We start from the raw sequence: 15,086 nt of genomic DNA, 5'->3' as shown, positions 1-15,086 counted from the left end.
ACCAGGGAATTAATGTAAAAGAGATGTATTTAGAGGGCAATATTAAAACTCTTTTTTTTTTTTTTTTGATATTGTAGTAGTTTGTACTGTTTAAATCCATTTCGATTTTTATATAGGATTAGAATTTCTATTTTTGCAATATAAGTACATAAAAGGATAAATGGAACAGGATGACAATATCTTCATTAAATTTTGAGATCCCATACTTGTGTTCTTTACATCAAAATATTTTGTTTTTAGTTCTACATTTTTATTCATCGAACTGTGATCTTTGATACTCATTACCGATACGCAATTAAAAAATATAACATTATTGCTCATAATATTTTATGTGCTATGGAGGTCATAAGAGCTGAAAACTCTAAGATTTTTATAATGTAGTGGTACATATGTTTCATATAATATTTAGTGAGGCATTTATAATGCATAAAACACTTCTTGAAACAGTGCTTGGTCCATAGCAAGCATTACATATTTTTATATATTTTATACACACACACATACATACACACATATAGCCTCTATTGTTATTTTGTTCTCATCATTGTTTCATCATAAGTAAAGAGCATTTGAAAAGAATATGTACACTAGCCTGATAACATGTGGATATATACTACTTATCCTGAAAGAATTAAACATGTTTTAAAAATGAGCTGTAAAACACTCCAACTAAGATTAGTGGTGGGGGCAAAGTGGATGCAAAATAAAATATTATGGATTCTCATGACACTAAGTGGGATCATTCATTTAACTTCTTTAAAGCATAATTCTTTATTGCTGGCATTCTCTGTAAGAGTAGTTGATCTGCTTTTGTTAATCTTTTCCAGTTTCTTTAATGATAGTTTATTTGTAGTGATTCTATAATTCCTCTCCTGGTTCCTCATCCCATCCTACCCTCACCCCTGCCAGACTGGGAAAAAATTAGAGTTCTAATCTGAGTGGTTGCCTAATTTAAAAATACATTTTGTTGTATTTTTGTTCATGAGATGGGGTTAAAAAAATGAAAGTTTATATTGTCTTTATATGTTGTAGTATCTCTGCTATCTTAGTACTTGTCTGGCTCATTTTTCATTCTTTTTATAACTTCGTTTTCAAGTTAATTCTTTGAAAGCTCTGCCAGAGGCAATGATTGGTGTTCCCTTAGTTAATTCAACTTTTCGTTCTTCTCTAAATCATTGGTTAGATATGAATAGTCTTTAAAATGAATTGTGAGATTTAATCAGTGTAATGTAGTAGAATAATGATGTGCTTCTATAGATACGTTATACTCATTACAGTGTATGAATGTTTATGTCTTCAGCAGTTTGATGCTATTTTGTCATGTTTCCAGGCTGAAGTAAATATATTTCATGTACCTGCTTACTTAGTTTTCTCTGAGGCTTACCATTTTACTTCTTTCTTTATATTCCATATATGAATATATATGTACATTTTGAGACATAAGTTGTGTTTCATTGTGATATTGAAGCCACACAGTCTTCATAAAAATAAATGCATATAGTAAGTACTCCATTGAGATCTCCTTGGCCAAAGTCTAGGACCTTATACTTTGTCACCAAATGACCCAGCACAAAGCCCTCAGTAGGCTCTTAATAACTATTTGCGGAATAGAACTTTCATGATGTCAGTTTGTTGCTCTAGCATTGGCTGTAGGGAGCTCTTTTATGTTGGCTCCAGTGTCTTGTTGATATGGCCTCATCTTTTTTTTTTTAAGCACTTGTTTTCTGACACACGCTCCCTGCTCATCAAGAACCGGCCTAGAATCAGCCATTTCTCTAAGGATCCCTGGTTCCTTTTAATGGAGGTCTTAAAAACTAATATCTGGGTGCTAAGTGTGCTTGTTGTTACTGGAGTTTCACTGCTTCTAGGTCCTCTCAGTGTACAGAACTGGAAAACATATTTATGCATACAAACCCATGTATAGCCCATATCTATAATTATTTCTGTATGTCTGTGTGTATGTACGTGTGTATATATATGTATACAGGTATATGTGTATGTGTATGTTTGTGAACATATATATATGTAGATGTGAGTTCATACTGATACCTCCCATTTTCATCCACCACGACAGGATTTATTCTAGTCTTCCTTCTTTGTTTATTTGTAATTTCTTTCTTTGAATGTCAGAAACCTGATTCTTATTATCTACAATAGATTTGCTTGTTTTTTTAACCCTTTTAAACATAAAAAGTAATTTAGAATTGCTAACTCATACCCTGTGAGAAAGCATTTAACCAACTAGAGTACAGTATTTGTGTACAGTTCTTTTTATCTTTAGCTTTACATTAAACAGTCTTTTGGCCTGTTTTCTGAAGTTCCTTTGATAACTCCTTTTTTCTTTACACCCTTCAGTGAGGTTATGTCATATATTTGTAATACTGTTCTATTTAATTGTCAGCGTCTGTAGTTCATCCTGATTTCCCCTGGCATTCCAGTTAATTCATTTTTTAAAAATTTGCATACAATAAAGTTTCCTCTTTGTGGTACATAGGTCTTTGGGTTTAGACAAATGAATAGGATCAGGTATCCACCACCACAGTACCATACCGAACATTTCCAACACCTTAACAATTTTTTTGTGTAGTCCCTTTGTAGTAAGCCTTATCCCTGCAATCCTTTGCAACCACTGATCTATTTTCCATCCTTATAGTTTTGGCTTTTCCAAAATTCCATGTAAATGGAATCATATAACATGCAGCTTGCTGGGTTTGGCTTCATTCACTTAGCAAAATACATTTAAGATTCATCCATATTGTTGCATGAATCAATAGTTCATTCCTTTTTACTGTTAAATAATATTTCATTATATGGCTGTACCAAAGTCTGTTTATCCATTCACCCATTTAGGGACATCTGGGTTTCCAGGTTTTGGTGATTATGAATAAAGCTGCAATAGCTATTCCTGTATAGGAGGTTGCATGAACATAAGTTTTCAGTTCACTTGGGCAACTACCTAGTAAAGGAAATGCTGGGTTTTTTAAGTGTATCTATAAAAAATCTACCAAACTGTTTTCCAAAGTAGTTGTACCATTTCGCATTCCTATCAGCAATGAATGAGATTTCCTCTTGCTCTGCATCTTTGCCATCGTCTGATATTGTTGTTTTTTTTTTTTTTTAACTTTAGGTATTCTAATAAGTTTGCAATGATACCTCACTGTGAATTTAATTAGCATTTCCCTAATGACTAATGATGTTGAGCATATTTTTATATGATTATTTGCCATTCATACTCTTTGGTAAAATGTCTAGATCTTTTACCCAGTTTTTCTTCTGTTGGGTTGCTTGTTTTCTTATTGTTGAGTTTTAAGAGTTCTTTATGTATATAATGGGAGTTCTTTATATATATATATATATATACTGGGTAGAAGCCTTTCAGCAAATATATAATTTTTAAATATTTTCTCCCAGTCTGTGACTGTCTTTCATTCTCTTAACAGTGTCCTTTGCAGAGAGAAAGTTTTTAATTTTTATAAAATCCAATTTATTCGTTTTCTTTTGCGACTCATGCCTTTGGTGTTATATCTAAAAACTCATCGGCCAACCCAAGGTTGTGCAGATTTTCTCCTATGTTTTCTTCCGGAAGTGTTATAGCTTTACCTTATGACTTGGGTTTTTTATTTATTTCTGTCTCTAAGTAGCATTCTTGCTTGTTTCATCCTTTTTATCATGTATCATATATGGTAATTGTCTTCAAACAGCTGCTTCTGGCTCTACCCAAACTGAATTCCTGTAGTATTTTGATAACCAGAAACAGAAATGATAGGATTATTCTTATTTATCCCAAAGTCTCAGGTATTAAAGATATTTTTCTCCATCATTGCATAGTCACCAACTCTAGCAGGCTGGTGATTATATCTACTAACTATTCTACTCCATCTACCACACTGCAGCCAAGTGTCTGCCTTAAAGAATAAAAAGATATTCCTTTCCTCATTCAGATTTTCTGTTAGCACCTTATTTCTCATTGCCTTTGGGGCTCTGACCTCAAATGTTTTTTTAGCCTCACTTGTTAAGATCTTGCTACCCAGTTCTCTAGATATATCATGGTTTTTTGTTTTTTTTTTCTTTTAACACACTGGGATTTTCTTCATTTAGTGTCATTCTGCCATAAATTCTTATACGTCCTGTAAGACCCAACTCAAATATTTCCTTCTACTGAAGTTGTCATTGACATGTTCTTTCCTCACCCCATCCCAGGAAGAGTTCATTGATTTTTCTTTGTATGTAAACTGTATTTTTACTTATGCTTTTATACATCTGTATTTTCCATATGGCTATTAGTCTCTCTAGTGTATAGTCCTTTCATTTTTCTTCCCCTTCATTTTTATTCCCTTTACCTAGCATAACTATCCTTCAAAAAAAGTTAGATGAATGAATCTTCCCTCCATGTTCAGGGAGTCCCCCCATTCTGTATGTTTTATCTGAAAACAACTCTTGATTTTCTCCCCATTTTTACTTTCTTTTTAAAAAAATCTGTATCAGTGGTTTTCAAGCATTTTTTTTAAAGTGGTATTCTTCAAATGAAAGACTTCTATAAAATGTGTGTGCATGTGTGTGCGTGCACAAATAATCATATGTAAAGAGGTAAAGATGGGGAACTTCGAGGTCTTCCTTCTTCTGGCACTGCTAAGAAACTTCTATGGCTCCAAGTAGCATGGTTTGAAAATCATTGGCTTCATTGCTATATCCATTCTTGAATCCTTCCAAATCATTCTTTACATTGCTACAAGAGAGATCTTTCTAAAAGAAATCAAATTGAGTTATTTCTCATGCTCAAATTTCTTTAAAGACTCTCTATCAGCTCACATTTGAGCTTGGAGGCTAAAGCTATGACTTTTCCCACATTTGTGTCTCTAGTACCTGGTACAGGGTTTGTTGCATAGTAGGCTGAGTGCTCCGTGAGTGTTTACGATAATGAGGGACCTTGCTTGGTTACTTATCTTCATCATTCCAGTGGCTTTGCTTTACTCATAATGGCAATGCTGGCCTCTTTTGTAGATTCAGATCTACCCTATCCTTCAGGCCTAACCTAAATCTTAACTTCCTTATTTTAAAGCCATCAGCTTCAGCAGCCTTCAGTCCCCCCCACACTTTTTTTTTTTTAAATTCCAAAGCATCTTCCCGTTTTAATGAACAACAACATACTTAGTGTACAGTATGTATTTAGTGCACTGTTTTTGTTACTACTTGGTGGTGTAACCTCTGCCTGGGTAATCCTAGCAAAAAAGAAAAAGAAAGAAAATAAAATCCATAAAGGGTTTCAAAGGTACTTTCTTATCTAGGAGAACACACTTTGCACATTTCTCAGAAATATAATTCTGTTTATAATTTGGGTTTCTGAATGAGCCAGAGGTTATAATTTTAAATTTATGCTTTAGTACAGTTGTGTGTCAAGACAGTTTTGCTTTTGTTTCACAATACTTTGTAGGTTGAAAATATAAGTCTTTGTTTTATTTGTGTCTTCTGAAATCAAAATTGGTGTTAAGTCAACTCATAGACTGAAGATCAAACAGAAATCTTTGAAAAAGTACATGCAATGAATTAGAAGTATTAGGTATGATTTTTACCACGGATCATTTTCAGGTTCTTTCTGGAAAAGAGAAATAATAAAACTTTATACTGTCACATTAATATTCTGTTGATATAGTGCACTTCTTAACTGTGTTTTCTATTCCGTGGTTATTTTTCAGTAAATATGTTCCTTTTGCTACTTTCAGAATTTTTTTTAATTGCATTTTATATGAGAGCAGTATTCTAAAAAAATCAAAATGCTAGTTAGGAAAAATGTATTCATTTCTTTGAAAATAAAGATCAAAATTCATGTTACCAAATGATTATTGTATTCTTATTCAAGCTTGAAGACATTTTGCTTATTTTTAATTATGTTTTTCTCTCATTGCTTTGTGGCCTTTAATAAACTAGCTTGTTTTTGATACATTGAAATCATTTCTATTCAGAATAAGGGATAAATACCCTCAACATTTCTTATAGGATGACTTTCTACAAGACAACATCTATACTGTGATATTTTATATTTTTTATTTTATTGCAGAAGAAAAAGTGGATACTGTGTCTTTAATGGAAAGCAAAAGGTTATCTTTCTATGGCCTTTGTGTGTATGTGCTGATGTGGATGTAGGCAGCCAGACAGGCAATGTGTGCAGAGAGACTAGGGAACCGGCTGTGGATCGATAGAAGTGGTGTGAAGTGAATTAATGTGAGGCAGGCCGTCTGTCTGTCATAAGGATTGCGGAGAATGTGGGGCAGTGTTGGTCAGTCACTGCAGAGATCTGCTTCCAATAAATTCAAGCCTTCTGTCTGAAAAGAAATTATAGATCCTCACATGCTCTCTTTATTGTTAAATTTACTTTATTCAAAATAAATGTTCATATCAAATTGTTGCCTCCAGTGTGCTTTAAGTGGAACACTGAAAATCACAGTTGTGAGAAACTGATGAAATAAAAAATATGTGCCATTCTTTTGGATCTATTTTTCAATCTCAGTAGAAATCTATATTACTATGAGAGTGAGAAGTATAATTTTTGTTAATATTTACAAATATCTTGGTATTTTTTTTTGTTCTCAGCCCTAACAATATTGTTTATCACTTCCATCTAATCTCTGATAAAATAATAAAACTACAATGAACCAAAGTGGTTTTATATTTCAATATTGGTTAAAGTGCTGTATTTTAAATGTTACTATATTAAAATTTAGTATTTTATCCTTGATTATCAAGTTAATCACATGACAGGATAGTCTTCTGAGCTCATAATTTATCATTACTCAGATATTGTTAGCCAGATGGAAAGAATTTTTTATAAAGGTAATTTACAGGCTTATGAAAGATAAAGTTTAGAATAATGTGTCTGACTTTGCAGTTTTATTCCATTGACTTTGAAGACTGCATTTCCATATTTACATTTTTAAAAACTTTCTGAAGTGATTAACAAATATTGCATACAAATGGGAATTTTATATATATATGTAAATCTCTCACAATGACAGGTGACTATTTAGAATGAAGACGGTGTGAATATTTCACAGTAGTCTTCCTTGTTCTGTATTTCTCACTTCTGCTACTAACCCAACCTTTCTTCCTTTCTTTTGTTATCATGTTATACCAACTTATACCAGTTTTCTACTACATTCCATTTTTCCCCTGATTTACAGTATAGAATCCATTTATAGAGAACTGTTTCTGGCATAACGTACATTCACTTTTTATTTTGTGAAATCTGGGTTTGGGACTCATTTTTTTTTAAGTGTCCCATATTAATTTATTAATTTATTGTTTCTCTACCCTCCTTACCTTATTATATGTTTTATTGTATCTCTGTCCCTAAAATACCCTTACTGTTATTTTCCAGGATATTTAAATATCATAATTTGTGCCGTGGGATTGAAAGTATTCAATTCTATTCAAGCTATGTTTATCGAATCTTTATGAGATATTCATGGCTGTCAAATATTTTGGGGATACTAAAAAAGTCAGTCACCCTAGATTTTGTGGTATAGTTTGAGAAGTAAGCTTGCTTAAATTAAGCACATGAGAAAATAGCAAAGTAATTGACATTTATAATCTTTATTATCAATATGCAAGAAACTGAAGTTTCCATATAAGTATTTTCTAAGTGAACCCTTTTTTATGTTTCCCAGGAATATTTTATATTCTTTCATAGTGGATAGTGAGGAAGTGATTTTTATGCTTCAAAAAGCTTTGTACACTAGGAAGAAAGTAAAATAATTTTTTCTAGTCTCTGTTTTATTGAAAATGGCATTGTATTCTGGCATAATTTTCAATTCTCTTTTGTGACAGTGATGTACCTTCTGTTGTATCTTTTTTTTAAAGTTAAGTTTATTAAGGTATAATTTACATATAGTAAAATTCAGCCTTTTTAGTGTATAGTTCTGTGAAATTTTGAACAAATGTGGATAGTTGAGTACCCACTCCCACAAACAAGATATGGTTTACTTTCATCATCCTAAAAATTTTGCTTTACCTCTTTGTGATTGATCTTTTTACCACAACCCTAGCCCTTGGCAACCACTGATTTGATTTCTGTCCTGTAGCTTGGCCTTTTCCAGAATGTCTACTATAATGTCTATCTATTTTCATAATACAGTAATATAATATGTAAGTAAATACTGTAGAGATTAGTAATAGCCAAGTTATGGCTGGGAATTTTTTTAAAGTGTTATTACTTCTTTTTTTTACACATAATCATAACCATACTTAGAAGTGTTACATGATGGTTTTTAATCATCTTTTACTATAACTATGTGGTCCACAAGTTCAAAATGAAAAGCATCTATCTTTTTTTAAAAGCAAACTGTTAAAATAAACCATGCCATTTGGATTTGAGAGTTGAGTGTAGTAATTTGGTCTGTCCATATTCAGTATCTCTTACCTTTACTATTTCCCAGAAGAGGTTAGGAATCTTAGGTAGTTTGTTACCACCACAACGCCTAGTCTGACTGGAGTTAGGATATCTAGCTGAATCTTTAAAAAATGAGATATATGTAAGTTTGAAGTAACCAAACCAATCTCTTTTCTGATTGGGAACAGAAATTTTGGCAGTGAGGATTAACACAATGAGTGACAAATATGGTCAAAATCAAGAATATAGTTTAATTTTTAAGAAATTAAAAATGGAACATGATGTCTTCCTAATCCAAGAAAATATTCATGGGAATTTTGCTCTCTTATTATATAAATGTTCTATTTGGCTCTTTTTCTCCCTCTTTTTCTTCAGCTATAAGGCAGAAAAAGTAGCAAAAGGATACACAGAAGTGGCATGGAAGCCTCGGGTGATCTGGAATGTTGGAAAACCAAACTTTTTTTTTCAGCAGTTATTATTTACTCTTGAATTGAAAGTACAATTCAGTGGTTTTAAGCTTATTTATAGAGTTGTGCAACAGTCAATTTTGGAACATTTTCATCACCCCTATATGAAATCCTGGTACCCATTAGCATCACTACCCACTCCCCCCATCCCTCTCAGCCCTAGACTAATCTGCTAACCTACTTTCTGTCTTGTTAGATTTGCCTATCCTGGACATTTCATATAAATGGACTTATACAACATGTGGTATTTTGTGACTGGCTTCTTTTACTTTGCATAATGTTTTCAAGGTTTATCCATGTTGTAGTATGTATGAGAACTTCATTTCCTTGCATTGCTGAATAATATTCCTTTGTATGAATATATCACAATTTATTTATCTGTTCATCAGCTGATGGACATTTAGATTGTTTCTGCTTTTTGAATTTTATGAATACTGCTCTGAACATTTGTATACAAGTTTTCACATGGACATAATGTTTTCATTTTCTATTAGTGGAATTGTTGGGTCATATAACTATGTTTAACCTTTTTTGAGGAACTGCGAGACTGTTTACTGTTGAGTTTTCAGAGTTGGATATGTAATTTATGAATCTTTTCTCCTGGTCTGTAGCTTATATTTTCATTCTCTTAATAGGGTCATTGCAGAGCACAAGTTTACAATTCTGGTGAAGTTTACTTTGCCAGTTTTGGCTTTTATGGATTGTGTTTTTTGGTGTTAAGTCTAACCTTAGATTTCAAAGATTTTCTTGTAGTTTTTTTCTAAAAGTTATAGTTTTGTGTTTTTACCTTTAAGTCCATGATCTATTTTGAGTTAATTTTTATATGAGGTGTGAGCCTTAGATTAACTTCTTTTTTTTTTTTTGCTTTTGTATGTCTAGTTGCTCCAGCCACTGTTCTTGAAGAGATTATCTTTCATCCATTGAATTACTTTTTCACCGCTGTATAAAATCAGTAGGGCATATTGGTGTGTCTCTTTCTGGGTTCTCTATTGTGTTACATTACCCTACATGTTCATCTCTCTGCCAAAGACACTTAGTTTTTTTAACTTTAACTATATGTCTTGAAATGGGGTAGACTGACCTATTATACTTTAGTCTTCTTTTTTGAAATTGTTTTGTTCTAGTTCCTTTATCTTTCCATATAATTTTAGGATAATATTTTCTATATTTATCAAAAATCTTCATTTTGATAGGAATTACATTAAACCTATCTATCTTTACTATGTGAAATCTTCCAATCCATGAATATAGCATATTTCTCCATTTCATTTGTTTAGATCTTTGGTTTCTTTTGTCAGTGTTTTGCACTTTTCAACATATAAGTTATATATATTTTTACATTTAAATCTGAGTATTTCAGTTTTTTGAACAATTGTTAGTATTTAATAGTATTATTTTTTTGTTTTGTTTGTTTAAATTTAGGGGTCCATTTGTTAATTACTAGCATATGGAAATAGAATTGATTAAAAAAAAATATTTCTTGTATTCTGTAGCCTTGCTGAACTCACTTGTTTTGGGAGGTTTTTTGTTTGTTTGTTTAGAGTTTTTTTCAGATTCCCCTAGATTTTCCATGTAGACAATCATTTTATTCTAGCATAAGAACAATATATATCATCTTTCCCAAACTGTGCAAGTATACGTTTTATTTCCTTTTCTTGCTTTTCATTAGCCAGAACTTCTAGTCATACATTAAGTAGGAGTGGTGAGTGTATACATCTTTGCGTCATCCCTAATCATAGGGTGAAAGCATTCAGACTTTCACCATTATCTATAATGTTATCTGTAGGTTTTAGTAGATGCTCTTTATCAAGTTGAGTAAATTCCCCTTTATTCCTATTTTTCTTAGAGTTTTTTTTTTTTTAAATCATTAATGGATGTTGAATTTTGTCAAATGATTGATGCAATCATGCGATTTTTTTCTTCTTTGTTTAGCTTGTTAATATTTTAGATACATTTATTTTTGAAAATTGAACCAGACTTGCATCCCTAGAATAAGCACCTCTTAGTTATGGTATATAATTCTTTTTATATGTTGCTGAATTATATTTGCTTATATTTTGTTACAGATTTTTGAGACTATATTTATGAAAGATATTGGTGTGTTCTTTTCTTTTGGGGGGAATTTTTTTTTTTTTTTTTTGCCAAGGCTTTTATAACTCTTATTTTGTTTTGGAAAGCATTGATCAAAGAAACTGTTTCAGCATAGCTTCTTGGCCTTTTAACCTCAGTTACTTTGAGGTGTACACATTTGCTTCTTAAACTCTATCTCAAAATACTGAATTCCCCTGGTTGAATGGTTACCTGACACAGCACAAGAACTCCATGGAGGGCTTGACAGTATTTATACTCAGTATTCTGTTATTCCGTGATTTCTTATGCTCATGCTGTGATGTTCTATGATACCTTCTCACCACTGCCCCAGGAACTCAGTCTCTGGAAGAACTTAGTGGTAAGAGGATATTGGGGTTTGAAATCAGAAGATCTACATCTCAATCCTGGTTTCTGAATTTTGTAGCTGTGTTATATTGAGCAATTACTTAGCCTCTCTTATTAAATTAGATGAATGTAAATAGATTTGTAATCTTGTTACTACATAGATCTCAGCTTCATTTTCATTGAATCTCTTAATTTTATAGGAAAGCAAAATACAACTAATAATCATGATTATCCAAGCTCTTCCTTATCTTTTTTCTTCTTCTCTGATCATTTTCAAAATTGTCAAGTGTTAAGCAAGGAATCAGACAGATTTCAGATTTATATTTTGATTTAATAATATAAAATGATCTTTGATTTTGTTTATGAGCTATGTCTCTATTTAAGAATGGGGTTTTTTACCTGTCTTATCTCCTCCTTTTTGTGATTATTTTAGTGATAGCTATCTTTAATTAAGCAATGAACTTAATACTATTTTTCTAGTGAATCCCTTTCTTTATGTTAAAATTTATCTTGCAGATTCCACAATAAAAATGCTTTTGTAAAGGGATGGCTTTTCCATTTTCCATGAATATGGGATCATTCTTCAGCATTATTAATTAATTAATTAATTAATTTATTTATTTAGAACAACTCCAAACAAATGGTGGTACTAAAATGGTGTGTTCTGTTCCCCAGATTTAAATCATTAAGGTTTGGAACTGCCTACTGGTAGGTCCAGTATTGAATCATTCATGTGGTTAATGACTAAGAATCTTCCTTGTTTGATGCCTTTGGTAAACCTGAGACATCAAGATTGACTTTCATATAGAAATTTTATGTTAATACACCTGGTAGAAAAGAAGTCCTTGAATATACAATTATCATGGGTCAGTTAAGAAAAAATAAAAAAAAAATTCAGAAACAAAGTACATTAGGATTTATCAGAAACTGGGGGAAGGAATAATGGGAATTTGTTGCTTAATGCATACAGAGTTTATGTTTAAGATGACTATAAAGGTTTGGAACTAGATAGAAATGATGGTAACACAGCATTGTGAATGAAATTAATTCCACAGAATTGTATGTTTAAAAGTGGTTAAAATGAACAGGGCCGGCCCGTGGCTCACTCGGGAGAGTGCGGTGCTGATAAAAGTGGTTAAAATGTCAAATCTTATATATATTTTACCACAATAAAAAAAATAAAAAATATTTTTAGCTATTAAAATATTTAGATGGATTCTATATAGGCAGATATTGAAATACTTTATTAAGAAGATTTTATTAGAAGGTGTTGCACTCTCTTTGTCCTCACACAGGTTTTTCACCTTCTCCCCCTGGGTGACGGAAATGCAAAGGATTACTCAAAGCCCACTTCTTCTGAGCAGTGAGAAACCCCGAAGGGGTTAATTTCCTGGAACCCTCAAGAGAGAGGCATTCCTCCTCAGGAAATTAACACCAGACTGGGGTTCTATCTCAGCATTTATTCTTCAGGCCAGAAAGTTACAGAAAAGGAACATAGGTGGAGTTATGGCTAAGTATAGTTTAACAATAGAGGCTGGTAACATCAGTGAAACAACAAAGTGACATTCCATAATGCAGTTTGCAAAAGGTTAAGTCGATCCATCAACAAAAGCTTGTTCTTAGCAAATACTGTCTTTTCCTACAGCAGTTTCCTCAGTATTTTTACATAACAATAAAGCAACTTTAGGTTAACCCGCTCCAAGGACGTCTGTCCTTGAGCATGCAATTTTGCTATATTATAATTCTTTATCTACATCAGAGACTTTGGCCTGGGGAAATTTTACTGTCTTTTGCAAGCTTAACATTTCTACATGTAATTTTTAAAAGTTAGTTATACCTGAAACTACAGGGTTTTGGAAACTAGGCCCTGTGAAATACATTTGCTTTATAAATGTTAGTATACTCCACAAGAAGTTTCAGCTCCTAAAGTAACTGCTAATGGTGAGATTTGTATGTACCATGATTGAACAAGACCTGTTGTTGATCATATGAAAAATATCCTACTATCTATTGCCAAATTAGAAATAATGTGATACATGCGAATTGACAACAAAATATATCATCAAGGATGGGAAGATAGATATGTAAGGAAAAGACATTTGTATGAACTGATAAGTTCTCAGGTGCTTTACCAAGTGGAAGCCTTTGGCCCCCTGATCTATTTCACTTGTCTGCTTTCAGTTAGGTTCTTTCAGTGTGAAAATCATCTGACCTCGTGTTTAATTCCTTCATAGAGAGAGATGCTATACTCTTTTCAGACAGTGCATTTCAAGTCTCTTATTTAAACCCAGGACTCAAATCTCTCTTTTGTCATCATCCTTACTCCCAACCCCCAAATTATAAACTAATATTAAAAAGAAGTAAACTTTTAAAATAGTTCTTCAGGGCCGGCCCGTGGCTTACTTGGGAGAGTGTGGTGCTGATAACACCAAGGCCACGGGTTTGGATCCCTATATAGGGATGGCCGGTTAGCTCACTTGGGAGAGCGTGGTGCTGACAACACCAAGTCAAGGGTTAAGATCCCCTTACCGGTCATCTTTAAAAAAAATAAAAATAAAAAAAAAAAGAGAAAACAATAAAAAGTTCTTCACTTTCTAGGTTTTGTTCCTCTTTGTAGCATAATTATATCTAAATGAGCTAAAGTAACTATAGCGAAATGTTGAAAGTGATCAAGTGAAAATGTAATTTACTTCAGCATCCCGTTTCTGTTTTTCCCAGTTCTTGGTTAAAGGAAAATATAGTAGATACCTATGTACCTATATACATATAAATAAATACAGCACACATGAATGTTTTGTTCATTGATATGTGTCTCTTTTTAATTTTAGTTAATGTATTATAGTTGTATTCTATTTGCATCTAGTAAGTAAATCAAAAAGCTTTATAGGTTTTGGTCTACCCTTCTTTTTATTTTTTTTAAACAAAACCTTGTGCTTCCTATTTGTTTTAGCTGGTGTCACAGCAGAAGCCATGCAGACTATCACCACTGCTCCTGATGCCTCAGGACCCGAAACCAAAGTTCAGGAGGAAGAGCATGACCTTGTTGATGATGACATCACCACTGGTAAGCATGAACATCTTTAACATAATCTGGATGGAGCTTTGTTCAATATTGCAAAATGTTTTTCAGGTCGTTTATAGTGGGCCTAAGTATTTTGAAGGAAAAGATGGAAACTTGCCTTGGTAGTGAATTTTAGTTTTATGAAATGCTTTTAGTGTCCTTTGTGATCTTGAGGTGAAAAGAAGTAGAACTGTTTATTTTGTTCAGGTTTGCTCATTGTCACTATAACAATGAACCTGCTAGCTGTTCACTTGATTTTCTGGAGACCTTTTAATTCAGAAGCTGGGATCATTACTAAAGCCTTGGAACATGTAGAGGAATATATACACCCATTAGATTATAAATGGTTTTGCAATTATAAGGTAAACTAAACAACACTGAACTTGTAATAGCAATATTACATGGGCTGTATAAGGAAACTTACTGATACTCTTTATACCTATACTAGAGAAATAAATGCTGCTTTTTAAAGTTATTTACCTTGTTTTTGGATATTGAACATTCTTATCTGTATTAGCTTTCACATAGCCAGGCATAAAGTAAATTTTAGGAAATCTACACGTGGTATATGTTTAGCCTGTCTTTTTACAGACAAACTAGTTTCAATTACTGGATATCCAAATGCATTCAGCTCAGTTTTTTTGAATGCACAGAGGATAAAACAACCTAGTGTAAAAATTTTTATTGGTATTAAGAATGATAAACTTTGGTTTTGGTACAGATGGTTAACATTTAAAAT

The 15,086-nt window shown here is 32.4% G+C and overlaps 1 protein-coding gene across 2 annotated transcripts in view; it reads left to right on the top strand.

Annotated features, from left to right (window-relative positions):
* The window catches only part of WDR7 (WD repeat domain 7), a 363,500-nt gene that overhangs the window by 148,285 nt on the left and 200,129 nt on the right, over nucleotides 1-15,086 (top strand). For both annotated transcript variants that reach the window (XM_008569390.1, XM_008569388.1), the window contains one exon: nucleotides 14,237-14,350. In XM_008569390.1, coding sequence (XP_008567612.1) covers nucleotides 14,237-14,350 — 114 coding nt within the window. The remainder of the gene's footprint in view (nucleotides 1-14,236; nucleotides 14,351-15,086) is intronic.

The sequence above is a fragment of the Galeopterus variegatus genome, unplaced genomic scaffold (genome assembly GCF_000696425.1).
Source record: "Galeopterus variegatus unplaced genomic scaffold, G_variegatus-3.0.2 Scaffold489, whole genome shotgun sequence".
NCBI lineage: Eukaryota > Metazoa > Chordata > Mammalia > Dermoptera > Cynocephalidae > Galeopterus > Galeopterus variegatus.
The sequence above is the reverse complement of the archived record's forward strand: the minus strand, read 5'-3'. Positions and strand labels throughout refer to the sequence as shown.